Here is a 27298-nt window from a genome sequence, read left to right on the forward strand (position 1 = left end):
TTTTTCAATCCTTTCTCACTTCCTCCAGCTATCCTTTCATTCCTTCCTCATGTCCACCTTCCACCTCCTTCTTCTCTCTCTCTCTCTTCCTCTCTCCCTCCTTCACGCCCAAGCACTGACATCTGTCCTCCTCCTCCTCCTTCTCCTCTCACCCCGCGCCTCGCCTCGTTGCAGTCACTAGCAATGGGGGTTGAATTTGCAACTTGTGGTAGTGGTAGTAGTAGTAGCACTAGTAGTAGTAGTAGAAGTAGTAGTAGTAGTAGTGGTAGTAGTAGTAGTAGTAGTAATAGTAGTAGTAGTAGCAGTAGCAGTGGTAGTGGTTGTTGTTGTTGTTGTTGTTGTTTGTTGTTTCCTCGTTGGTTAGAGAGAGAGAGAGAGAGAGAGAGAGAGAGAGAGAGAGAGAGAGAGAGAGAGAGAGAGAGAGAGAGAGAGACCATACCATACGTACACCTTAACAATCCCGCATCATTTTGTCCTCTCATCATTGTCCTCTCATAGTTTTTGTTCTTGCTGCTTTGCTCTCCCTGACCTAACCTGTCGCCAACGCTTAAGGCTCTGACACCATGACCCGCCTAAGTGTCTTCACGTGTCTCACTCTCCTCGGCTCCTCTTTTAACCAGTACGTGGTGACACAAGACAGTCGCGGCGTGGCCTTCTAAGAGTACCACTGGATCCTGGGTATTGCTCGGCCCTTTATCACGCACACACGAAAAAGAAATGCTAATAGAAGGAAGAGGATGCTTAACTGTTGTCTGTCACGTGTTAGAGTGCGTTTGAGTGTTTGTTTAGTGGTGATTGTATGTGTTTAGCGGGTGATTTTTATGCAAGGACGCTGGCATAGGGCAACAAAGAGGAAGAAAAAGAGGCCCACTCGGGTGTTATTCCCTACAGAGAAAGCAAAAAGGATCTGTGTGTGTGTGTGTGTGTGTGTGTGTGTGTGTGTGTGTGTGTGTTTTAGGATATATATATATATATTTTTTTTATGGAAAGATGCGGAGTTGTACGCATTCTAACCTTGGATAAGAAGCGTGGCAGCGAGGACCCAGGCACCACGCCACCGCCCACACGCCATGGCTGCGGGGGCGGCCTGGCCTGGCTCACACTGGTTGACTTAGCGGCTCGTGGCTCACACAGAGTCACGCCTCGTCCACGGCGCCGTCCCGGGACACTGAGAGGAACCTTCAGCGCTTCTCAGGTTCCCTCTGGTTCGAGTGGCGGTGAGGCAGGCGCGACCCGTGACCTACCTTGGCGCGGCTCCTCACTCGCCTCCTTCAGGGCACAGCCAGCGGGGACTCATCGTGGCCTGAGTGCGCTGCCTCGCCAAGTCCTGGATGGCCAGCGGTGCCCTCATGCAGCGTCAGCTCGAGCACGCCTTCCTGTCGCCACCAAACACTTCATCGGGAAGCGAGAGAACTTTGAGGAAACTTTTTACAAGTGTCCACTGCGTGCCCCGCTTGTCGGTTCAGAGAGCGGGAACTGTCAGAGAAGTGCAGACATGTTTAGTGCATGGCTTGTGGCTGTGGCGTGCGGCGTCACGTCACGCAGGGCCACTTAGCGAGGGCCGGAGCGAGGGACACCGACACCCTACCCCTAGCGCGGCCAACGAGCTACTGGCACCTTGATCGGCCTTATCATTGGGCGAGCGGGCGTGCTGCTGCCACCCGCCAGTCAACGCCAGCAAGGCACCAGCGACCCTCAGCCTCGCACGTCTCAGGCCGCGCCACCCATGACAGCACGCGCGGCAAGGAACACAGGGACACCATATCTTATTGACGCGGAGGCGGGCGAGACAAGGCCTGAGTGAAAGTAAAAGTAATAAAGATATCAAACACTGGTCTCGATTTCAGTGAAGGAAGAAAGTCGGGGGAAACTACAAGTGTGAAATGTATCTTGTAAGACGACCTGATGTGATTCTCGTCCTTTGCAGCGCGGCGAAGGACGATAGAGCAGGAGGGGCGGTGGAGGAATGGGGGGAGGGGGGGGCGCAGGTGGGCGGGGTGCTGCAGCCTGAGTCTTGCAGGCGATACCAGAACACCTGTTATACCTGGTGACAATCAAGAGCGAGGCTGGCGTGGAAAAATGCATCTGAATAATTTATTTGTCGTGTTGTTATGATTCACTATTTCCTTTGTACTGTTGATGCATTTGTCGAGTGAAAGATGCACGCTGATCGCTTTAAAATTTTGGCATCTCTTTTCATTTGTTCGCCAGGTGTAATCCTACTTGCTTTGACAATTATCATACAAAGCTACTCAGGTAAGAGAGAAGAAACGTAGAATGCATTAAGTTATGGAGCTACGTGACTGTGCCTCACTCCCTGGCCGCTGAGCCTCTGCCGGGTAATGACTCCTTGCCCTGGAGCGGAGGAGCAAAGAATTCACTGATCCGCTGCTTTCCGGATTGAGAAACTTAGACAATAGTCGTTGGTCCCTTACGCCAAATAACGCCGTGTCAACTGCACAAAGTCTTTCACCCATCTTATCAAGAGGAACAGCCTCCTCCGCCCAGACCAGCCGCTCGCACACCACACAGGAGCGAAGTTGCAATTGTCCCCCGCTTACTCCCCTGACATTATGTAGTGGGGCTCACAGAGAGAGAGAGAGAGAGAGAGAGAGAGAGAGAGAGAGAGAGAGAGAGAGAGAGAGAGAGAGAGAGAGAGAGAGAGAGAGAGAGAGACGCGAAGATTAGACCAGAATATGAAGGAAGATGTCACTAATACCACACGGGGCCTCATCGTTATCATTGCAGTTCAGGGACGAGACAGCGTGAAGACTAGACGAAAATGTAAGGGAAGACGTCACCAGTGTTACCAATGTCACCGCCACACGAGACTTCATGGGTATAATCGTCTCTCCTGGCCTCTCATTTCCCTCTCTTTTAAGTGTCAGAGGGAAGCTTGCGTCATCAGTAGAGCAGTTTGAGGTTCATTAAGCTGCTTCCTTTCCCACACACACACACACACACACACGCACACACACACACGGCGGCCTCTTCTAAGCCTGAGAGTCCAATCCTTCCCCGGCGTCCCGAGATTGGAGCCCCGGGCCGCGTCACGCTTCAAGAGGGAGATGAAGTGAAACAAGACTAAGCCGCAGCGACAACACGCCCCGTTGACACAGATGTGGGGGTTCCTGCGGCGCGGCGGCCCGGTGCGCGGACACTCCTCAGGCTGGATTGACTTTGGCACTTTGGACAAGTTTTAGATCGAGCCAGATTACCGTCCAACCAGGCTGACCAGTCGCTGCTCCGCCACTACACAGCGCCACCACGCCAAAACGCTACAACGTCACGCCAAAACGCCATTACGCCAAAATGCCATTACGCCACAAAAGTCAAGGTGCATTGATGCCAAAACGCTAAAACGCTATAACGCCAAAACATCACAACGCCACAAAACAATTATTTCAAAACGCCACAACTTTACAACGCCACAACGCATCTACATATAATAACCTCTCTCTCTCTCTCTCTCTCTCTCTCTCTCTCTCTCTCTCTCTCTCTCTCTCTCTCTCTCTCTCTCTCTCTCTCTCTCTCTCTCTCTCTCTCTGCACCCTTAGACATGTTTCTATTTTCCCTCTCCTTCTCACAAGACACGTCCCTCCTTCCCTCTCCCTCTCCCTCCATCCCTCTTAACCTCTCTCTCTCTCTCTCTCTCTCTCTCTCTCTCTCTCTCTCTCTCTCTCTCTCTCTCTCTCTCTCTCTCTCTCTCTCTCTCTCTCTCTCTCTCTCTCTCTCTCTCGCTTGACCATCCCCTCTCCTCTCTCTCCACCTTGACCTGTCTGTCCTCTTCTCTCCCGTGACATATGTCTTTCTACTCTCTCTCTCTCTCTCTCTCTCTCTCTCTCTCTCTCTCTCTCTCTCTCTCTCTCTCTCTCTCTCTCTCTCTCTCTTCTCCTCCCTCACTCTCGACCTTTCTTCCTACTTTCCTACTTCCATACCTTCATCCCTCCCTCGTTCCTCCATTCCTTCCCCCTTTCCCTCGTTCGCTCTTTATTCATAATTTCCCTCGCCCTCTCTCTCTCTCTCTCCCTCTCTCCTTATTTCCCTGCATTCCCTTCCCCCATTACCTCTTTTACCTTCCTATCTCCCTCCTTTAAACATCCCTCCCTCTCCCTGTGACCCTACCTATGACTCTCCCTATGACCTCTTCCTTACGCTGGCTGGGAGAAGCTGTGGAGGGAGGAGGGAAAGAGAAGTAGGGGAAGGAGGAGGAGAGAGGCACTTTCTGGCGGCTACTCGGCCCCACCAGGCATTGCGATGGAACTTGGGACATTAGGAAGGTGAAGTTGTGAGGTAGAGGCACGTTACCTGGCTGATGGCGCCTCTATTGGAGGTCGATACTCGCCAAGTGGAGAATAGTGAGGGTAAATATGGGGCCGAGTGTTATTCGGGTGTTGGAGGTCAATTCTGCCGTGGCGTGGAGGGAGGGGCGGTCCAGGGAAGGGGGTGAGGAGAAGGAGGCAAGGGATCCGAGTCCTAAGGGTCGAGAAGGCGCGAGTTTTCTTGACTAAATTACGCCGCGTGAAGGAGAAGGCGAGGGGCGGCCAGCTACTGCCGACCAGTCTATGTTCTCAGGAGCTTCGGGAAGTGTAATTATGCTCGACAAGACGATAGCGGCTTTTGAAGAATGGCCGCCATTAGACGCTATTACAGAGAGAGAGAGAGAGAGAGAGAGAGAGAGAGAGAGAGAGAGAGAGAGAGAGAGAGAGAGAGAGAGAGAGAGAGAGAGAGAGAGAGGCTGCCTGACAAAGTTAGGTGTCCTGACTGTCAGTGTGAATATTTAACCAATATTTTTTTTTTAAGACTCAAGACTCGTGTATCTCTTTCTTCTCCTAATTTTCAGTTGTTGCCTTTCTTGTTTCACTTCCTTGCATTTACAGGAGACATGGCGAGGATTGGAAATAGAGATAAGTAAAATGGACTAATCATTAAAGTTCCTCCTTATTGCTCTTTCGTGATCGATATACCGTGAAACTGTTGGAAAGGAAGTCAATTTACAGCCAAAAATCCCTCAGTACTGTCTATAGGCCATCTGACATCCTTTGACTTCTTGAATAATCTCAGTTGATCATTAGCACCAAGTGGTTATGCCAAGTGGTTATGACAGAAAGACAGGATTAGAAAAAGTAGCATCTGGAAGGACTCAGCATCATTTCAGCTTAAGATACTACACGGAAAGGAGCAAAACAAGTTCTTAGATCCAATAATAACGCAAATCCTTTAGTACGCAAACACTTGGACACCTCAATGGACTCCTCCGCCTCTGCTTTGATCCTCGAGGGTTTGGGTCTTGTGTCGCAGCTTGAAGTGTCTCTTTGGACCACACTCAAATGTCAAGGCGTCATGTCTAGCTCCTACTTTTTAACAGGCTCTAGTGGAGCTTCCTGAGGTTTTCGAGGGTGTTTTCATGATTCCAGTGATAGTTTAACAAGGAATCTACATCGTTAATAATGTAAAATATATAGAGTACCTGACTAATCATGTGTGTGTGGAGAGAGAGAGAGAGAGAGAGAGAGAGAGAGAGAGAGAGAGAGAGAGAGAGAGAGAGAGAGAGAGACCCCACCGTGTCGAGGATGCCGCCCCAGTGATGGATGGCGACGAAGGTTCTCACGCCGGTGGAAAACATGCCGATATAAACAATAATAATCTGTCACTCCCTCTTATTTATGCTGCACAAGACTCGCCCGGGAACTGAGGCGTCGCGTCCACCTGCTTGGAATTACAGGGCAGCGAAGGCCGAAGCTCATCTCTCACACCCTTGCTAACCTGCTAACTGATCGCCTGCCTTCCTCCTCTCTCGCTTTACAAGGCTTTCTACTTCCTCTCACCTCTATTATCCTCCCAATGCAATAGTTAACCAGTATTCTCAATCTTGCATCCCTTTTTAATGGTTAAATTCTCTGCACCAGGCTTTTTCTACTTTCTCTCACCCTTATTGTGTCCATCTTCCCAATGCAAAAGTTAACCAGTGTTCTCAATCTTGCATCTCTTTTAATGGTAAAACTCCGGAACTCTCCGCCTGATTCTGTATTCCTCCCTGCCTATGACATGAACTCTTTCGAGAGGAAAGGTTTCTACTTTCTCTCACCCTTTATTTTGTCCACTTCCCCAATGCAATATAGTTACTAGTAATTTCAGTCTCTCATCCATTTTAAATTCTTGAACTCCTTGCCAGAGAGAGAGAGAGAGAGAGAGAGAGCGAGAGAGAGAGGTGAAGTAACCCAGCCACTAACAGATGAGCCAATCAGAGGGCGGCATAGGTTGGCGGCCACCAATTAGATTACACAAATGGTCCTGAGGGAAGATACTCCGCCCTGACGCACTCTGATTCACACTCGTATAGGCACAAGTCCACCCCAGCCAATGGTCTTATTTTGAAGCCCTGTGAAGCTTCAACAGTGGTGGTAGTGGTGGTGGTGGTGGTGGTAGTTTTAGTATTGATGGTGCACTCACATCCACCCACCCACAGCCGTAACTCCATCCATCTATCCACCGACTCACACTCACCCACCCACCTCCTGTAGTCCACCCATCCAGCCACCCACTCAACCACATCCACCCATCCATCTACTGCACACTACCTACAGGCCCACCCGCTCATCCATCCACTCGTCTCCTACCCATTAACCCGCCCACACTCACCAAACCATCCACCTACCAACCCATCCACTGCACTTTGACCTACCCATCCACAACAACCACCCCACTAATCTATCCACCCATCCTTCCATTGTCCACCTACTCACTCATTCATTATCTCACCAAGTGTCTCTAGTACCAAATATCCTGAGGCCTATTTGCACTCAGGCTGATCTGTCTTGAGGATCATCTAACCTAAGTACCATCCACCCCAGTACCAAGTGACTAGCTCCTGTAATAGTAGTAGTAGTGATGGTGATAGTTGTTGTAGTACTATATTAGTAGTAGTAGTAGTAGTAGTAGTATCTATTGGTCTCACGATTAGTTATTGTGAATTAAAGAGAAATTCATGTTTTTCTCAAATCTAGTTCTTCACCCATCTTAGTTTTTCCTTTTCATTTATATTAATAGGAAAACTTTCAACATATTTCAGCATAGTTTCAGCATCTCAAGGAAGACAGGCAGAAGGATACAATGGGTGTTGAGGTAATTCATTGCAAACTATATAAAAAAATTGTTTTATTAAAATGTTACATTATTTTTAATTTAGTGTTTTTAAAACTCTACTAAAAGCCCTCAATCAATGATTTTAGGTCATTGATTTTAGGTTTCCTTGAGTCTACCTTTTAAAACTCTACTAAAGGTTCTCAGTTAATCATTTTAGGTTTCCTGTGGTCTACCTCTTAAAACTCTGGTATAGGTCCTCAATAAAATATGTTTCCTGGAGTCTTTCTCTTAAAATTCTAAAGGTTCTTGATTTTAGGTTTATTTGAGCTTATTCCTCAAAACTTTACTGAAGGTCATCAGTCAAAATTATAATTCAAGGTTTACTGGGATCTATATCTTAAAACTCTATGGGTCCTCAGTTAATAATTTTAGGTTTCCTCAAATGTACCTCTTAAAACTCTACTAAGTTTTGATCTTTCATTCAGTTACTTTAAGATCCACTTCACATGCCTTAGTCCAGCTCTTCTTGTCACCAGACTCATCCTCTATCACATCACATCCTGTAACCTTAACATCTTTAATGATGATGGGTCAAGATAATAACTTCTCACCACTGACAACCTTTAGATAATATTGTGACGGTCTGTTAAAGAGACACTGAGGCATCAAGGCTGTGATGTCCTCAATATCAACTACAAATTTTCCTCCTGCAGTGTTAATTTTGCCAGGACAGCCAGCATCACACACTGCACTTCCCCTTGAACATCCTTCGCCACCACTCGTATGCAAGCCAGCATCTCCCGTGGTATGGGTTTGTGAGATGCCACGTGCCTCTCTCTGAGTAGTCATGATGATGGTGGTGGTGGTGGTGGTGGCCAGCACTGCCCCACACTCAGGGGCAGCGTTGGGGCCCACCAATCTTGAGAGTCCAATCTCTCCTGTGACACGATGACCTGCTTGTTCCAAACTACTGTTGGGTGTGGTATTGGTTACTTTTTGTTGCATTTTAAGCAATGTGAAGGCCATGAGGGTCTTACAGGCAGCGGAGGGTCTCCCAGCCATCATCTCCATGGAAATGACATCCTCAATGTGGGTGTTGGTGCCAAGCAGCGGCTGCAGCAGGGGCATCACCTGGTCAGGCCTGTAGGTGCTGAAGGGGCACCCACCTTTCTCTTGGGGGTGAGATTCTATTTGCTAAAGGGAGAAATAAGTAATTTAATAATGCATAACTAATAGAACTTAATAAGCTAAGCTTGTTTTTCCAAGATGACCACTATATACAACACCATTAATGTTCACTTATTCCACAACAATAATACTGTACATAAACTATGGTGGATATCACATGGCTGGCCACTTGATAAGGCCACCAGGTCTTGAAGATCCTGTCATGCCTACCTGTAATCTTGAGCAGGAGTGTGATGCGCAGTTGACTTTTCGTCCCTCCAAGCCGTACATGTGTCTTATACTGTATGCGTAGCGATTCTTGCTGCCTTGCCACGCATGCTGGCAGCCCCCTGAGCCGCTGCTGTGAGGTTTGCTGTAATAACTTTCCCAGAAGGCAATATTCTCATCCAAAGGCAACCCAATGTCCTTCAGGTACAAGGTGAACCGGTACCTTTCATAGTGGCGGAGTCGATTGTGACGCTTCAAGTCTTTATGCAGGTCTTGCATGCACAGGGGAAAATGTCTGGCTTCCTTTTCTATCTGTGTGTGCTTCAGGTATCTTGAGGGTCTTATGATTTTTCCTACATGATGTTCTCTGTACAATCTGTACAGATTCTTGATGATGGCAGCAATTCTTTTATCTTCTAGTATATCCTCATGTACTTTACTAGCCACCAACTGCTTGAACCCAAGAACAAATAATGTCTCAAAGAGGCAACACAATAACTGCACCACCTGTGAGCACTCCACCACTGCCTGGCCCACCTCCAGCACCACACTGCGGGTCTTCACCAGGGGCAGCACCAGGGTCCATGGAACTGTTGGAAAAGTGACAATGAATTAAAATCTTAACACCAGTTTATCCCGAAGATACACTGAACTAGGTATCAGCCATCCTCTACTGGTGACCAAACAATCAGAGGATGCTGCACTTTGTTACCTCAGCTCATCTTAAATGCAAGATACTGAAGACAAGGTGTAATGAACAGGCCTCAAGAACTCTAATAAGACAGCAAGCCTCAGAAATGGCAAAGACTGGGGAATGGCAACATAGTGTCACCACTTCCCAACACTTAACACATCAGATATGTGGTGTAGATGAGTGTAATGTTTATTTTATATGTTCATTTAGAACTAAATAAAGAATAAAACTATAAATAACAAAGCCAAAAAGAGAACAGTATGGCACAGACATGCAATGAGCAAAGGCTGCAGCATGACTAACACACACACAGTGATCATGTACCATCTGCCATGTACCTTGTTCCAAAACTAAATTATGGTACAGCAAATGAAGCTGTTATGAGTTCAAAATTTTGTTCACAAACTGATTTGTTTGAAAAGCAAGCCATTTGCTACTGTAGTAATGAGGTTGAGAGACATGCATACCTTTAACAGAGTGGTGGCACAGCTTTCGGTCCTCACACTCATTCATCCCAGCAGCTACAAGACTTCTTAACACTTTTTGTAGTTGTTGAATGAATACATGTTGTGAATGTGTGAGATATACGCTCTCTAAAGCAAGACCCGAGTGAGTCAGTGCCTCTGATATGGTATCCCTTATTGCCACTTCTCCTCCGCACACCAGTCGATGTTCCAAGAATAATGTTTCTGCACTGGTCAGGAAACTTTGAAATTTCCCATCACCTAAAGCTGCGAGTCTGAAAGATAAGAAAACGGATTAAACTGATACTCATGATACAGTTTATTACACACCTGCACACACAAGAAATATGGACATTAAACTCAATTAGCATTTAGGGACTGGCAGCTTCAGTGAAACTTTTTTTTTTAGCCTTTTGTTGCCCTTGGACAGAGCCCCTCTTAAATAAAAGAAGTAAATAAATAAATAAATTAGTGATAGTTATGTAAATATATATGACAATAATTTCATGCAGTCAAACAGTCACCCTTGGAGTCACAGGTATCAGTACTGTGGTTTAAGATTGCTATATTAATATTCAGCCTGTAATCAAGGAGATAAAAGTTGGCAAGAAAAGATCAACTAACCTGAGCATGTAAGACGTGGTGCAGTCCTTCTCTGTGCCTTCGATGAGACAGTCACTGTTGAAGGCAAGATTGAGGTGGTCACGGAAGAGATTCTGGATCTTCTCATTGTCACCCCAGCGCTGGTGAAGCTGCAAAGTGTGCATACAAGGATAAATATTTATAAATGTAAATAAACAATATAGCCATACCTTACTTCTCAACAGCCTATTAAGAGTAAACTACTCACATTATAGAACTGGCTTAAGTATATCTACCTGACATAGATAAAGAAGTCTTGTTTCCGCGTCCTTCATGAGTGAGTACAGCGACGTTATGCCTGTGGGAGGCAGGAGGTAGAAGCTCATTTCTTGTGGTTCTTGAAGCCACGTTTATATTCTGTAATTAAAAATATAAGCATGAAACACTAAAATCAAATTTCTATACAGTGCTGTCTGATGTTTCCCACAGTCACACTCTCTACCACACTCTGCTGATTTATTTTATTTACTTTGGCTCCTACTATTGGCACGATAGGACATTGTTACAAAATCCTTCTTCCTTACAGTCGTTGTGATGCCAGACATGGATTCTTTTCAGCCAGAGTAGTGAAAATCTGGAACTCACTTCCAATCAGTGTGGCAGAAGCAGATTTTCTTGATAGTTTTAAGAAAGGATTGATTAACTTCTTGAGTCAATGCCTGTCTAATTTCTGCTGCTAATTTGCCTGATATACCCTTGGCATTTGTTCTGCGCTTATAGCACACTTTCAAGCCCCTTTTATTGATAAGCATTCCTCGGTGATTCTCTCTAGGGCTGGCGTGCTAGCCGTGCCGCGTTCCCTCTTGGGAGCCTAACCAGGTAAGAACATTCCTGGCAAGAGATGATCACTTTTATGTTGTAAAACAGGCTGTGTGTATTTACCTAGTTGTTGTGGTTTACAGGAGGGGAGTAATTTCATAGTATCCCGTCTCTGTATCTATCCAGTTTGGTCTTAAAAGCATGGACAGTTATGGCATATACTTTTTGATGTCTCTTCTACAGTTAACTTTCTTCAACTTCTTACTGTGTCCCCTTGTACTCTGTGTGTGTGTGTGTGTGTGTGTGTGTGTGTGTTCTCTGAGGAGATGCACACCATTGCCTGATGTACTCACCTCTCAATACAAAGTGCAGAAATGGTGAGGTCCTCGTATCCTTCAAGGGTGCAGTTATCCTAAAGATCTTACAAGCCCTTGTGATATGTCTGTCTGTTCTCTGTCTCCCTTTATTATCACGGGTTGCCTTCTCCTCTTTGTGATCTCTCCTTCTTATGTATCTAGGACCTTCTAGCATAGTTTATCACTTTTTTCTTCCTCATCTTTATCGTCATATAGTCCCAGTACTTCTCCTGATCCCTCGTATTTCTTCAGCCGCGGGGTGACTGAGTCAACAGTGAATGAAGCTGTGATCTATGGACCCGTGTTTGTTTACATTCAGCGCACACTGAGGCTCAACATTCGCCCTCTGTAACGGCACTTCCAGGCACTTCTCTCCAGTAAGGGAAAATATTTTATCATGGCACGATTCTTGTACTTAATTGTTTATTTATTTAGTTATTATTTATACCTTTTTCATTTTTTCATGTGAAAAGAAAAAACTCCGTTTCATATTTCACAAAAAAAGATAGTTTTCCGAGTTATTTCTTAGTTGTTTAGATTACAAATAAACATCAGTAACAAAAATTAACAAAGTCGTGAAATAGACTATTGTGCATAAAAACAGTTATCCATAATATTTATACATAATATTTTATCCGTTGCTTGCTAAAGGAAATATTAATCCTCAGGAATTTAAAAGAGCAAGAACATAAGAAAATAAGGGAAGCTGCAAGAAACCATGTTATCATCTTCCGTGAGTACATTCCAATTATCAATATAATGTTTACAATGTGAGAAAGAGAGAGGGAGTGTGTGTGTGTGTGTGTGTGTGTGTGTGTGTGTGTGGAGAGAGAGAGAGGCCTTGATGTAAAGCTACAAACTCCTGACAGCGAGATTAGAAGAGGAGGAGGAGGAGCACTATTCAGGTAGGAAGAGCGCTTGCGTACCTTACCTCTCCCCCCTAATCCTCTCCCATACCCCACCAGCCAGTAACACCCACCCTCGCCTCCCTCAACGAAACATCAACACACAGCTGGGCGAGGGAAAGGTTCGCTCGTTGTCTGTCTCTCTCTCCAGGAGTCGGGAAGTCTTACTTGTGCCACTGTGAGAGAATACTAGGTGCTTTGTGTCACTGTCCTGCCCTGTGTTCTCTTTCTGCTTCGCCTCGGTTCCCTGAGTCTTGGTGAGTACTGATAATGAGTGAGTGGGTGGGTGAATGTGTTTATAGTAAGCGATAACACTTCCAAGCTTAAGAAAGGAAGTCTTGGGAACATAACACTCACATTTCCTTGTCATTGCTTAGTGCTAGACACGAAAGCTGGTTAGTCTGAAGAGGTTGAAGAGGAGGAGTAGGAGGAGAGATCTGCCTGGTCCTGGGTGGTGTACAGGTCGATGAGATGAACTGACCTACGGGAGGCGCGCAAGAAGAGGCGAGGTAGGCTTGCTGCTTCTGTCGTGATCGATCATGTGTGTGTGTGTGTGTGTATGTGTGTGTGTTTTTTAGTATAGGTATAGATGGGAAATATCTATTAGGTAGATACCCGCACCTTTGAAAGACAATGATCACTTTTCACTACAGCACACGTATTCTGAAACACTTCGCCCTTTCATCACGACGACTGTCAAAGGTCACAGAGATGATTAGTAGAAATCTCGTTTATCAGTTACTAAAACCATAAAAATAAATAAATATATATATATATAAATATATATATATATATATATATATATATATATATATATATATATATATATATATATATATATATATATATATATATATATATATATATATATATATATATATATATATATATATATATATATATATATATATATAAAGATCCTTAAAGCTGGTATAGCTTTAACAATAGGCTTTCAAATGTAGTGGAGGTTCGGCGCAGAAGTGTTTCAAAATATGACTTTATATTCTAAATTACATGATGCTTTCTTAACCACGTTCACTCTGCGGGTACTTGCTTATTCATCATGTATCTGATTATTCACCTTTCACTGAATACAAAACGTACAAAAAGAAAATATATGGGATAGAGTACTTCAGTATATTTGTTCTTTCCAAATTGTCACTGTTTTGTGGTGAAGATCTTAGTACACGTGTTACTGCTATCACTAATCTTTCCCAGTTCTAATCGTCATAAATCTTGTATGTGATAAATGTAAGATATGATGTTGTTCTGCTTAATTAGTGTTTTGTGGTGATGATAGTGGTATTAGTATTATTATCACCAGTTTCTTTTCACCCTGTTCTTGTTACATATCTAGATATTTCTGATAATACGACTACTGTTTTCTGTAATGTATTTCGTGGTGGCGATGGTGTTTGTATAAATGTTATCTTTAATCTTTTTCCACGATGTTGCTTTCGATGTTTCTGATAATGACGGTATATCTGATGCTGCTGATGATAATGATAACAGGGCGGGCATGAAGAAATCAGACCTTTTATTTAAACTAACACGATTATCTCTTACTCTCTCACTCACTGCCCTTACTCTTACTCTTTCCCTTCGATGCCCTCGTGGCTCTTCTAGGCTTGGTTACTCTGAACTCTTGCTGCTCTGACGCAACACCTGATAAATTAATGTCGTATCCTCCACTCTGCCCCTTACTGTCTATTTCGATTCTATATATTCAGAAACTTCGTGTTGCTAAACTAGATTACTTTTAGCGGGCTTTATTTAAAGTTACTGGGTTTTTCAAGGGTGTTTTCTTAATTACAGTGATAGTTTAATGAAATTTGATGAGGTTTTCAAGGGTGTCTTTTAAATTGCAGTGATAGTTTAGTGGAAGTTAATTGATTTTCAAGGATGTTTTCATAATGCTAGTACAGTACTCTTGAAAACCATTAGAAAATGCATTTACTGTTATCATCGGGAAAGATCATGACTAAATATACCGTTGTGTACTTCACGCACGCAGCTTGTCAGATCACGTTGCGTGCGACAAACCACACGAGGTAAACATTTCTTCATGAAAGTGTTGAACGATTCTGCAGGTGATATGTTGTACAGGACAATCAGTTATCAGTGGGTGAGAAGATCCCCTATGATTTCTCTCGATTTTGTTTGTAGATATCCATGTGTTTGGCGATCTAGTTGGCATATATTGATGATGAACACACACACACACACACACACACACACACACGTAGTGTAGTGGTTAGCAGGCTCGGCTCACAACCAAGAAGGCCCGGGTTCGAATCCCGGACGCGGCGAGGCAAATGGGCTAACCTCTTAATGTGTATCCCCTGTTCACCTAGCAGCAAGTGGGTATGGGATGTAACCCGAGGGGTTTTTTACCTCGCTGTTCCGGTGTGTGGTGTGTCAGTGGTCTCAGTCCTACCCAAAAATCGGTCACTATGAGTTCTGAGCTCTTTCCGTAGGAGAACGGCTGGCTGGGTGACCAGCAGACGACCGTAGGTGAATCACACACACATACACACACACACACACACACACAGAGGAAGGGGAAGAAACGAAAAAGAAAGGTAGAAGAAATTAAGAAAGATAGGTAGAAGAAATGAAGGAGGAAGGTATAAAGATAAGAGCAAGGAAAATAAAAGAAAAAAAATGAAGGAGGAAGGTAAATAGAAGAAAGATATAGAGAAGGGAAGAAAGACAGAAGGAAGAAACGAAAGGGAAAGAAAAACATACAAAAGCGAGAGGAACAACACAGTGGTCTAGAATGCAGTGCTTGGTAAGGCGTGGCAGAAGTGTGGCGAGCGAAGGGCGTGGTTGGAGGAAGATGTTAGAACGTAGTAAGGCTGGAGGTGTGGTGTGGTGGGGGATGCAGTGTGGTGGGGGCGTATTGCAGGTAAAAACAGGGTGGAGTGGAGTATGGTGGGGGCGGAATGTGATGGGGTTCAGAGATGTGGTGAGGTGGGGTTTGGTGCACTGGTGTTCTCATGTCACCCAACACTAAGCAAGTCCCACCACTGCCACCACCACCACCACCACCAATCCTCACTCAGAAGGCTACTGACACGTGGAATCAATTTTGGAATAAGTAGCGTCCTGGGATGCTCCACTTACCCGGAAGCGAGTGGTGAAAAAAAAGGGAGTTAAGAAAAAAGAAAGAAAAATGTGTAAATAAGTAGGTTTTGAGGTTGATGAAGAGAACAAGAGACAGTAAAAAGGAACATTAAAAGGAGTACAACTATGAATTAAATAATTAACTACTCGTCAATATAGAAATTACGAGGAAAGGATGATAAAACTCTATATATAAGTAAATTTTGAGCTTAACGAAGAAAAAAAAGAAAAAAGAAATAACATTGAAAAAACAACTATACAAATGAAAGTAGTAAGAAGTATAACCATAGATAAAAAAAAGTAATCATTCACAAATAAATCAAACAAATAGGCATAACAGATAACCAAATAAAAAAAACAATAACCTAATAAAAAACGAAACAAAACAACAACAATAAAAAGAAAAAAAACAAAAACAAATACTCGAACATGCACCGACAAGCTGACAACATACAAATGAGTTACGCAGTATCTATAAACAACGAGATGCGTTAGGCAATATACTATCAACTCTCAGCCGTGGGAGAAGAAAAAGAGCACATATGAACACCGCCAAGACCGTGAATGCGAGAGCAGAGGCGTCTGATGTGATGTAAGAAGCGATTGACATGGGAGAGAGGGAGAGAAGGAGGAGAGGAGAGTGAGGAGATGGAGGAGGGTGAGAGGAGAGAGAAAGATTAGCATGCTGTGATGGAAGTCATTCATAGCCTTGCATACGAGAGAGAGAGAGAGAGAGAGAGAGAGAGAGAGAGAGAGAGAGAGAGAGAGAGAGAGAGAGAGAGAGAGAGAGAGAGAGCCGCAGAGCACAGTGCCAATGTATCACTTGATGACGTCACACCGCAGTGGTTCAACTTGCAGGTGCCCTCCCCCCCTCTCTCTCTCTCTCTCTCTCTCTCTCTCTCTCTCTCTCTCTCTCTCTCTCTCTCTCTCTCTCTCTCTCTCTCTCTCAGCCGTGACAGAATTCCTTCATTGATCGGTGCACAGGTCGCTACACACACACACATACACACACACACACACACATACTTGCGACAGTAACCTTTCTTATTGTTTTCTCTTGCCATGCTCCTTCCTCATTTTCCTTCTCTCCTTTTCTTTCGCATCGCCTTGCTTATTTCATCATCCTAGCCTCCCTTCCTCTCTCCCTCTGTCTCTCCTCAGTCCTCAACCATCAACATATTCACTGACTTAGGAGCTTCCATGTATTTCAACTTTTTTCGTTTTCGTTTTCGTGGTCCTCTTTCTCTTCATCCTCCTCCTCTTTCTCCTTCACGTGAAAAGCTTGTCAGGTAAAGAGCTATATTCTGAAACACTTCCGCGTCCCGTCTTAACAGAATTAACAGGTTGTGGTGGAAGTTATTATAGCTTTTAAACATTATTTCATGAGTCTAATGATACTTTAACTATAATTTTGTGTATCTTTTGCATGTTTAACTTGTCAGATGAAGAGCTGTATTCTGAAACGTTCCCGCGACTCTTGACAGGCTGTGGTGGAAGTTATTAGGGTTTTCAAGCATGTAGTTATGGTTTTGATGATAGTTTTACCAGAATTTTGTATCATTCGTGTTAAAAACTTGTCAGATGAAGAGCTGTATTCAGAAACACTTCCGCGTCTCAACTTGACAGAATTAACAGGCTGTGGTGGAAGTTATTAGGGTTTTCAAGCATGTATGTTACGATTCTAGTGATAATTTAACCACAATTTTGAGTATCGTAAATGAGGAAAGCATTCAGGAAAACTTAAATGATTACCTTTCATGGCTGCTGGAATACTTAAGAGGAGACCAAAGCTGTAATTTCAAAGGCTTCTCTCTTCGCCCCTTAGCAACAGCTCCCTTTAATCCTCCCATTAGTATTCATCCCAACACCATCCTTCCTTCCTTCCTTCCCACCTTCCCTATGTTTCTCGTATTCCTCCATCCTCCCTCTCCTTGCTCAAGAATCTCCCCACCTACCCCTTGTCTTTCCTACCTCATTCCATCCACCGCTCGTCTCTCACTCCTTCCTTAGTACAAATCTCTCTCTCTCTCTCTCTCTCTCTCTCTCTCTCTCTCTCTCTCTCTCTCTCTCTCTCTCTCTCTCTCTGTGTGTGTGTGTGTGTGTGTCTCAGTATTGTGATAGCGGAGATGTTAAGGCATTACGACACACACACACACACACACACACACACACACACACACACACACACACACACAGAAAGAGTGTGATCAATAGTGTTGTCACGTGGTCAGGCGCCGTGGTAATAGTGTAAGACCAGAGTGAGTTAGGTTGAACCTGAAAGGAAGGAGGGAAGACGTGGTGGAGAGAAGGAACAGTCGTTGGAGGGAGGGAGACACTAGGAGGGAATATCTGGTTTGATCCAGTTTGGTAGCCGGATATATCTGGCTTGGCTGTTGGCGCAGAATGTTGCAGTGCGATATTTATTCACTTATGAGTTTCTTCCTTTCTTTTTCCTTTGCGTTTATTTTTACCCTTTCTTTTTCTTCTATGGGTCTCTTTTATCCTTTCTTTTAATCTCTGTGTCTCTCTTTCTTCTTTTCCCCTTGCTATGGTGTCACTGTCTTTGTCTCCGTAGCCAAAGCAGGGGCCAGAAATATCGTGAGGTGTCTATGTTTTCTACGTATTGCATTTCAAGTCTCCAAATGCTCGTACTTCTTATAGACAAATAATATTAAGGCTTCATAATGCAGAGAAGGCTTACGCAATGGTTCTCTTCAGCTAGTTGGTATTCTTTATCTCAGCTGCTTAGGGATTCAAAACCACTTCTGCGCTGCACCTCCACTACATTCCAAAGGCTCTTGAGGTTGCACAGGTTTTAAAGTCGTTCTTACGGTTCTATTGAGCGTTTGATAAGATTTCTATCATTAACTAGGGAAACACTCTTGAGAACCCGGCTAATCATCTTTGTGGCCTTTGGAAACAGTGGGGAGAGAGCAAAACCCTTTAGAATGCAGACCTTTAGTTGCTAAGTTAGCGGATCCACGGCCTTGATGCTGTGGTGTGGACGCAAGGGTCACTCAGAATGCTTATGTCGTGCTACTGATTCTGCTGTCACCCCTTGCTTTGTTCTCTTGTCTTCATTCTGTTGTCTTATGATCTTGTAATGGTCGACTCTTGTAGTTCATGTTCTTCTTGTTCTTCTTTCATCTTATTTTTGTTCCGTTGTGATTATCTCCTCTCTACAACCTCTTCTTTCTCTCCTCCTCCTTGTCATCATCTGGTTTACTCTTTTCTGTGTCTCTCTTATTCTGCTTCCTATTCGCCCTGTTCTCGTTCTCCTCCTCCTCTTCCTCATCCTCATCCTCCTCATTTTTCTCATCTGCTTTGTCCTTTGCTGCGTCTCTAACTCCACCACCCATTCTTCCTTTTCGATGGTGTAAGCTAAGGGAGGCAGCCACCCATCTAATTCTTTCCTCCTTTTCATCACCCGTTTTCCTCTTTCCTGTCCCTTTTATTCTCCTTTATTCTTCCTCTTCGTTGGTCTAAGGCAGCCAGCTAACCAGAACCCTTTCTCTTGGGCTTCATTCGAGTAAGCTGGTAATTCCCCACGAAGGCCAAGGTTGTTATTCTTCTTGCCTCAGCCAGCTTCACCTTCCTCTCCTTGCTATTCCCGTCCCAGGCAGCTACCGTACGTTTTCTGCGCCGTTCTGTGCTGTGCTGGGCGAGATGGGACGTAGACTTTGTTTTAAGTGAGTTTATGCTTTACGTAGGTTAGTTCATCTTCCCCACCTCTTCTGCGTTACCAAACTGACGGAGGCTAGTGATCTCAAACTCTTTCTTCTTCTCTCTCTGATCAGGATTGTTTTTCAAAAGGTCACGAGAATGATTGATCAGGTTTTTCATGGGTGTTTTTATCTGATCCCAATCTTTCTTAACCTCCTTGTCTCTCCTCATTCTCTCTCCTCGTTGTCTTTCCTTGTCTCTCCTTGTCTCATCCATGTCTCTCTCTGTCTCTCCTCTCTATCTCTCCTTGTCTCTCCTCCCTATCTCTCCTTGTCTTTCTTCCTCTCCTCGATTTTCCTTCATGTCTCTTCTCCCTGTCAAGTCGCCCTACGCTGAGAGTCTAATGTTTGATTCGCGAGTTGCCGGGGTGACGGAGCTGCAGTTGGCGACGGGCGGGCCGCCGTGACTCATATACCTTAACATTTTATCGTATATGTGTGTGTGTGTGTGTGTGTGTGTGTGTGTGTGTGCGCACGTGGTGGTGGTGCACAGAGAGAGAGGTGGGGGAAAGAGGAGGGGTAACCTGATTCATTAGCTGTTTTTTTTTTTCTCTCTCACTTTTTTTTTATCGATAAGAGAATATAGTAATAAAACTTGAGATATGTTCAAGTTTATTTTTTGCTTATTTGGTTGCTTTCTGCTCCCCCCCTCCTCCTCCTCCTCCTCCTCCTCCTTTGGTGTGCATAGTTGTCCTACTTAAGGGAGGGTAAGAACAGATAGATATTGCAACACCTCTCTCTCTCTCTCTCTCTCTCTCTCTCTCTCTCTCTCTCTCTCTCTCTCTCTCTCTCTCTCTCTCTCTCTCTCTCTCTCTCTCTCTCTCTCTCTCTCTCTGAGCACGCCATTTATTAACTCGTTCTTTCATTTAACTGGTTAATTGGTGTCTTTTATGGAGGAAAGTATGTAGATAGGTATGACGTGTGTGTGTGTGGTGTGTGTGTGTGTGTGTGTGTGTGTGTGTGTGTGTGTGTGTGTGTGTGTGAGTTTCCACAGGCTCCTTATCTTATCTTCTTATCAAGTACACATGTCACAGGTGTTGCGTGAGCCACCTTCCCCTCATTATCTCGTCACTGGGGGTCGCCTCACCTCTCCTCACCTTAACTCAACCTCCTGAAGAGAGAAGGGGAGGGGGAAGTGCAATCAAGCAAAAAAGAAGATAGAAAAGGGAAAGAGAAAAATGGAGAACAAGAGACAGGAAGAGAGAGAGAGAGAGAGAGAGAGAGAGAGAGAGAGAGAGAGAGAGAGAGAGAGAGAGAGAGAGAGAGAGAGAGAGAGAGAGAGAGAGAGAGAGAGAGATGAATAAGGTGTGTATATAGAGGGAAAGTTAGGAAAATATTTATGGGGAAACAAGAAACATTAAACAAAATTTATAGATGTGAGATGATTGGTGGAAACAGGCAAGTTTGATACAGGGACTGCCGAGCCTAATAGCTTCCTGCAGGGTGGACAGTCCTATAATCTAATGAAACAAAGCACTTCATGAGATCTTGGCATTAGAGATGACCTTTTTTTTTTTTTTTCTTTCTTTCTTTCTTTCTTTCTTTTTCCTGCCGATGTCCAGGCCGCAGGGAAGACAAGGAGAAAGAGGAGAGGAGGGGAAGGGGTATTAAAGTCCCTCACAATATGACAGAGGTAATGACTGTTGGCTTTTCCTCATAAGTTTTGTGAAGCACGCATTGGATGACCTGCTTCCTTCGCCTGACTCCATCGTGACCTGAATCTCAGGCTCCTCTATTTCAGTGACTGCAGGAGGCGGCGACGGAGACAAAGAATAGTACAGAAACAGGGAGACAGTTAGGTGATTACTACTGTAGGTGTGATTAAGTTATGTGGCATTTCGGTCAGGGAAAAATAGAATTGTTATTTATTAGGTTAGGTAGCGACGGAGACAAAGAATAAGAAATGAAGCAGGGAGAGACGATCATAACTAGTGAAGGTTAGGTTATGTGGCGATTAGTGTGACAAAAAACAGGATAATTAGATAGTTAAACAGTTAGGTTGGGTAGTGACGAAGACAACAAAGAATACGATGAAAAGTGTTAAAGAAACAACAAAGCAAACTTGCAGTGAACGAGAAGAACCAAAATTAGAATAACCATAAACTACAAAAAAAAAAAAAAAAAAAATACGAATAATTACAAGAGATGGAAATGAACTCTGATGTTGCATTTATGTCACGCCAAAGTCTTTAAGGGGAAGTTTCAAGACACTTAAAAATTTGATTAAAAATTTGATTAACCTTTTCATTGCGGTATCCGAAGTGAAGCACCTGCAGGAGTGAAAAGACTGATTAAAAGAGCTTTCGAGTGTCTTGCCTATACTACATTTAAACTTGGCGGTGGAAAAAAAAAGGAAGTATTTCAGAATGCTTTGTGATTAATGAAAGATATGCCAAACAGCAGCCAGAGGGTTAATCTTCCTTTGACTGTCCTCTATTGTCTCCTGCAGTGGGTCTTTCTTCTCTAAAACCCTTTTCCTGATGTTGTGTCCTGCGTCCGTGTTTATTTAGGTCCCCCAAGGTTCACTCGTCCACGACCTGTGTTTATAACCTTGATCTTACTTTAATGACCTGTTTGTTTTCTTCTTGTTTCACCCCTCTTCTTCATCTTTCCTTTCTTCTTTCTCGTTCTGTCTTCTTTTCTTCTTTTCTTGCTTTCTTCCTTTCTTCTTCCGCTTTTACGTGATGTGGTAATTGGGGGTCAACTCAGGTACATCATGTGTTGCCTTGTCCTGAGCCAGTGCCTATCTTGCGTTAAAACGAAAGAAAAGAGGAAACAGGAAAGAAAGGAAAAGTTAATCCGAGAAGCACCAGAAATGAGTAAAGAAAAACGAGAAGACGAAAAGATCTTAAGTGGTCCTTTCTTGCATTAGTTAATCGGTCGAACGTCAGAAATGAGGAAAGAAAACGAGAACAACACACACATAAAAAAGATCTCTTACTCGTCAGGTTTATCAGACTTCATAGTGATTACTACAAGGATGACGTGCGGGCGGGTACGAAGCGAAGCGAGAGGTAGCGGCGCTGAGAGCATCTTATCCTGTCATCGCTGAAGTATCTGGCGACCTCTGGGCGAGATAGGCAGACCGGGTGACGCAAGGCCAACAAACAATGCTGGTACTGAAAACAAGTCCGTGTGTTGTGTAAATAGGCGAGTAAGGGCAGTAATGTGCTATCCATGGTTCGGTGTGCGTGTGTGTGAGTGTTATGTGAGAGTGCAGCGTGAACACAGAGCCAGAAAGGATACGGTGATGAAATGAAGATAAAAAGGACAAAATAGAAAGTGGAAAAGTCAGTAAAAAAGAACACATCGCTAGTTGACGGTTAAAAGAAAGTGAAGAGACAAGAAATACAGTGGCCGAGTGAAGAACGGCTAGTAAAAAAAATAATCGCAGATCGTTGTGTTATTAGATAAAGGAGAAGTGGAGGCGAGAGACTGGCCAGAGAAAGCGACCAGGGAATAAGTGTGTGTGTGTGTGTGTGTGTGTGTGTGTGTGTGTGTGTGTGTGTGTGTGTGTGTGTGTGTGTGTGTGTGTGTTGCCAAGAACCTCGCCTGACATGACGGGGTGAATGTGACGTGACATGACAACTGCTGCAGGAAGAACAGGAGAACAAAAGTGAGACGGAGGATGAGAGGTGGAGAGGGAGAAAAGGTAAGGAGATAGAGGAAGAGAGACATACCTTGAGTACAAAGGACAAGTGGATGTGTGTACCTGACAGGCTTCAGGAGTGAGGTGTGCCGTGGCCTGCAGGTAGTGGGAAAGAGTGCAAGGGGGACTGGCGTGGCTGTGCATTGGATGAGATTACATTGGTCCCTTCACCGCCAAGCACTGAAGTTGCTCCTTTTAAGGGTTAAGTGGAAGGAAATACTTGTGTAGATTTTCTCCTAGAGAGAGAGAAAAAGAGAGAGAGAGAGAGAGAGAGAGAGAGAGAGAGAGAGAGAGAGAGAGAGAGAGAGAGAGAGAGAGAGAGAGAGAGAGATTTCATTACAGTCATCAAGCGGACAATGACCTCCTTAGTTGAAGATCTCCAGCGTTTGTTGCAAGTCCTCACTTCCTGGTCCGGACAGGACTTGGTTAGGCTTTTGGAATCTGTATTGTTAGGTGCCTGGTGAGGTGATCACCTTGCGGCTCAGCGGCTGGAAGACAGAAGACCAGTGTTGGTCAGGCCGCTTCGCAGGAACGCCAGGAACTGGGTAAGGCAACGCAGACGTGCGTGAGCTTCCTGGTTCGCTTTGTTAGCTGCCGGCTCTTGCCGGAAGCACCGAACATGCTCTGGCCTCAGGCCAGGTCTTGGAAGGTGACGACATTTGCTGGAGGCGACCAAGAAACACTTCCGTTCAGCCGCCCCAGAGGCATCTAAAATGAAGCCGGGGTACACACAGACGTGTCGGTACCCGGGGTGCCAACTCGCCATCAGCATGTGTTGCCAAAACCAGCCTCCACGGTCACAGCGCCTTGCTGTCTGGCAGATCAATAATGAAAATTATTCTGGTGCTGAGAGCTGCCAGGGGCAGCATCCCTGCATTTGCGCTACCTCAGCCCGGCGCTGCCTGTTATATAAGACTAGCACGGCAGAGGTGTGGGTGGGTCATGGACCCCCGTGGCCTTCAAACCTGCTGCTCGGCTGGCGACTTGAGGGGCGACTCATTTGTGTGTGTGTGATAGGACGACGACCCTTTCTCCCTCGCCGGTGTGTGTGTGTGTGTGTGTGTGTGTGTGTGACGTAGCACGCACACCTCCAGCGTGTAGACGGCACGTGGTGCGGAGTCCATGACCAGCGCAGGGTGTCGCAAGGGTACAGCCTCAGCGATGGGTGGATGACTGGCACAAAGATTTAGAGGACAAGGGAGGGCGCGGAGTGCAGCTTGGTGACTGGGCTGCGTAGCGATGTGACCCAAGGACTTGCAGAGACATGAGGGGCGCGAGTCATGATGGACATTTGTAAAGAAATGAGGGGAAGGGTGCGTATAGATGAACCCGCACGTGCAGATATACTCCTTCACTACCCTTGCGGTGATGAATGTGCGCTGGGAGTCGTAAGGGAGTATTGTGTTTGAGTGGTGGGGATGATGTGGTGGGTGGCAGGGAGTGTGTGCAGGTCCTGCGTGAGTGTTGTCCTTGGAGTTGTTGTTCCTAATAGTGCCCTTGGGGATCTGAAAACATGCTTGATAAGGGAGAAGGCTAGTGTGTGTGTGTGTGTGTGTGTGTGTGTGTGTGATAATTAGGATGATTATACCACCTGTGTTTATGTTTAATAGCAGTATTTTTATTGTTATTATTATTATTATTATTGCTATTATTATTATTATTATTATTATTATTATTATTATTATTATTATTATTATTATTATTATTATTATCATCATCGACATCATCATCGACATCATCATCATCAGCTTAGTAGCTATGATAGCAGTAGCAGCAACAGTTGAGCACTAAGTTCAACTGTTGCTGCTACAGTTATCACTAAGCTAATATCCCTCAGTCTTCACTACAGGATCACTTTATCACCGTGCGTAGCAGCCAGCAACGAGAGAACACAGGCAAACAAACCTTTCAAAATGCTTAGTGGGAGACGCACACCACCTCACCTCTGTCCACCACACCACAGCCAGCCAGTTCACGAGGACAAGATAAAACCAGCTGGCGCCGCAGCGAGACACCACTTCGAGGAAAAGAGCGGCTCTTGTATTTATTTTGAGACGTGTACCATGTTGCGTGACGGTCTGAAGGTCAAAGGTTACTGACAACTTATTAAGGGTTCAGGGTTAGGTTAGAGTGTTAAGTTAGTACGTAATCATCGTGTCTGACGTGGCTATTTGTACGAGCTGGTCATTTCTTTGTTTTTTATCGTTGTTTTTGGGAAAGTGTGTGGTAAAAATTGTATCGTATCTTGAAACCGTTTTTTCTTCTTTTTTTTTTATCTCTGGCTTGAGAAACTGTTAAGTCTTGTTAATGTATTAAATAATCACTTCTTTTTTTTCTTGTTTTGGGAAAATTTAAGATAATAATTAAGTAATGTATCTTGGAAGCTTTTTTTTTCTTCTTCTTCTATGAACCCGTGTCATAAGAACCTACAATCCTGTTTATTGTTTAGCCCTGGCTTAAGAAGTTGTTATGCCTTTGTCATGCACGAACCAGCAACTCCTTTTAAATCATTATTATGGGACAAGCTACGGTAAAAAATAAATATTATAATATTTCAGAACCAATTGCTGGATGCACCTGTCATAAAAACTGAGATTTTTTATTTATTCATTTATTTATTTATTTATTTTATTTATTTATTTATTTTTATTTTTTTCTTTCTACATTTCACCCTGGTTAAGAAACTTTTTGAATCACTGTCATAAGAAAGTTTAAGGTAAAAATTAACTAGCTTTATAATTCAGCAGCAGTTTTTTTTTTCTTTTTTTTTTTTTTTTAAATATCCGTGTGTCATAACAAACCTGAATTTTGTTTACTGTCTCACCAGCAGCTTTCTTGTACTTGTTGTTTTGGGAGAGCGTAGCAGCGCCGAGCTGCTACGCTCTCCCAAAACTATCATAGTTTTTGCTAACCATCATACAAAAACTGTAGTGTCTGCTGGTGTTGACTTGTATTGCTAATGAGGGAGTGAGTGAGGAGTGACGGCCAGGTGACGTGGTGTTGCCGGAAGAAGGGCGGTAGCGGCTCTGGAAAAAAAAAGAAAAAAGAAAAAAGATAAAGATAAAGAAAAAAAGTGGGTTGAAGCCAAAGGAGGAAGTTAACTGATATAAAAATGTGTGTGTGTGTGTGTGTGTGTGTCATTACAGTACTTGAGGTCAATAAACTATCTATCTGTCTATCTATCTATCTATCTTAGTGTGTGAGTAATCTTGCTAGAATGTACGCTCTTTAAAAACCCTGTAGAGAAAGAGTTACACAACAGAACCTAAATTTAGCCCCAGCGTTGCTCAATACTAAACCATCTATCTATTTTTATATCTTCTGTCAATAATCTTGCTCAAATACACGCTCTTTAAAACCGCTGTAGGGAAAGAGTTATACGATACAACACCAATTAAGTTCCACCAGTACCTCGATACTCGTCTCTTTAGGAAATTCAAGTCATAGGACGTAATAAACTATCTATCTATCTATCTATCTATCTATCTATCTATCTACCGATCTGTCTGCCCGCCTATCATATGAGAGGAACCTTGCTAAAATACATGCTCCTTATAAACCCTATAGATAAATAGTTACATAAATTTAATCTGATTAGGGAGTTCGAGCCGTAAGAAGTCTATCAATGAAAAAAAAAAAAAGAAAGAAAAATATATATAAAGAAAAAGACAAAAGGGAAGTGTGGTCCGGTGATTGACACCTGAGCCCTTTCAAATCCACCCAATATGCGATTCCTGACCAGGCCAACCTTGATTAGTAGTCAGTAAGAGAATTAGACTTTCATGCAGTGTTAAACATCTTCAGGATTGCGTGCGTGCTTAAAGTGAATATCTGAGGTATTGTTACCTTACTCAGAAGGACAACAGTAACAAAATTATTGAAACTTTAAAGTGCACTCACGATCCTGGTATTTTAAATGAGGGATAGAATTTAAGCCCACGTTCGAGTACAATGGAAGACGTGAAAACAATGGCTAGGAAACAAAGATTTAAGAAAACATGCCATACTGAAGGAATAAAAATACAAGAGTTAGTGAAGACCGACAATTGACGAAATAAACAAAAAGTGAAATCGTGAATGTGCTTAGAGATAAAAAAAAAATAAATATATATATATATATATATATATATATATATATATATATATATATATATATATATATATATATATATATATATATATATATATATATATATATATATATATATATAAAACAAACTTGAAAACGGTTGTTAACAAGTGAAAATTTGATTAATACAAGACGAACGAAAGAGGAAAAAGGGAAAAGAGAGGAGAGGAGATATTTATGTGTACCCATGCATTTTTCCCTCCTCCTCCTCCTCCTCCTCCTCCTCCTCCTCCTCCTCCTCCTCCTCCTGCGACACCTCAGCTTAATCAGTTAATCAGCCAACCTCTTCCTCTTCTGCCTTCACCTCGTCATCGTCCTTCAGCTCCTTCCTCTTCTTCCTCCTCCTCCTTCTTCTCCTTCTCCTCCTCCTC

General features: G+C 43.8%; 3 protein-coding genes across 6 annotated transcripts in view; 1 reads left to right on the forward strand and 2 right to left on the reverse strand.

Annotated features, from left to right (window-relative positions):
* The window catches only part of LOC135089868 (uncharacterized), a 66657-nt gene extending 64778 nt beyond the window's left edge, over nt 1-1879 (reverse strand). The window contains exon 1 of the mRNA XM_063986029.1: nt 1015-1879. Coding sequence (XP_063842099.1) covers nt 1015-1072 — 58 coding nt within the window. The 5' untranslated portion in view covers nt 1073-1879. The remainder of the gene's footprint in view (nt 1-1014) is intronic.
* Nucleotides 1880-7145: 5266 nt separating this feature from the next.
* Nucleotides 7146-12777, reverse strand: LOC135089871 (uncharacterized). Of its 3 annotated transcripts, none has more exons than XM_063986036.1 (6): nt 12659-12777; nt 10518-10638; nt 10264-10391; nt 9643-9914; nt 8485-9071; nt 7146-8280 (listed from the first exon to the last, which is right to left on the reverse strand). In XM_063986036.1, exons 2-6 carry the CDS (start codon nt 10605-10607, stop codon nt 7678-7680), a joined length of 1680 nt encoding a protein of 559 aa, XP_063842106.1. In that variant the 5' UTR covers nt 10608-10638; nt 12659-12777; the 3' UTR covers nt 7146-7677. The 3 variants fall into 3 exon arrangements, with proteins under 3 accessions (XP_063842106.1, XP_063842105.1, XP_063842107.1); XM_063986035.1 differs by lacking the exon at nt 12659-12777 and adding an exon at nt 11394-11741; XM_063986037.1 differs by lacking the exon at nt 12659-12777 and adding an exon at nt 10806-10973.
* The window catches only part of LOC135089870 (uncharacterized), a 35518-nt gene continuing 20620 nt past the window's right edge, over nt 12401-27298 (forward strand). The window contains exon 1 of one of the 2 annotated variants that reach the window (XM_063986034.1): nt 12401-12558. Coding sequence is in view for 1 of the 2 variants with exons in the window: in XM_063986032.1 (XP_063842102.1) it covers nt 22778-22801 (24 nt within the window). In the remaining variant the exon portion in view is untranslated. Of the gene's footprint in view, nt 12559-22668; nt 22802-27298 lie in introns of those variants that run through there. The other variant, XM_063986032.1, reaches the window with a different exon arrangement.

The sequence above is a fragment of the Scylla paramamosain genome, chromosome 33, assembly GCF_035594125.1.
Source record: "Scylla paramamosain isolate STU-SP2022 chromosome 33, ASM3559412v1, whole genome shotgun sequence".
Lineage (NCBI taxonomy): Eukaryota > Metazoa > Arthropoda > Malacostraca > Decapoda > Portunidae > Scylla > Scylla paramamosain.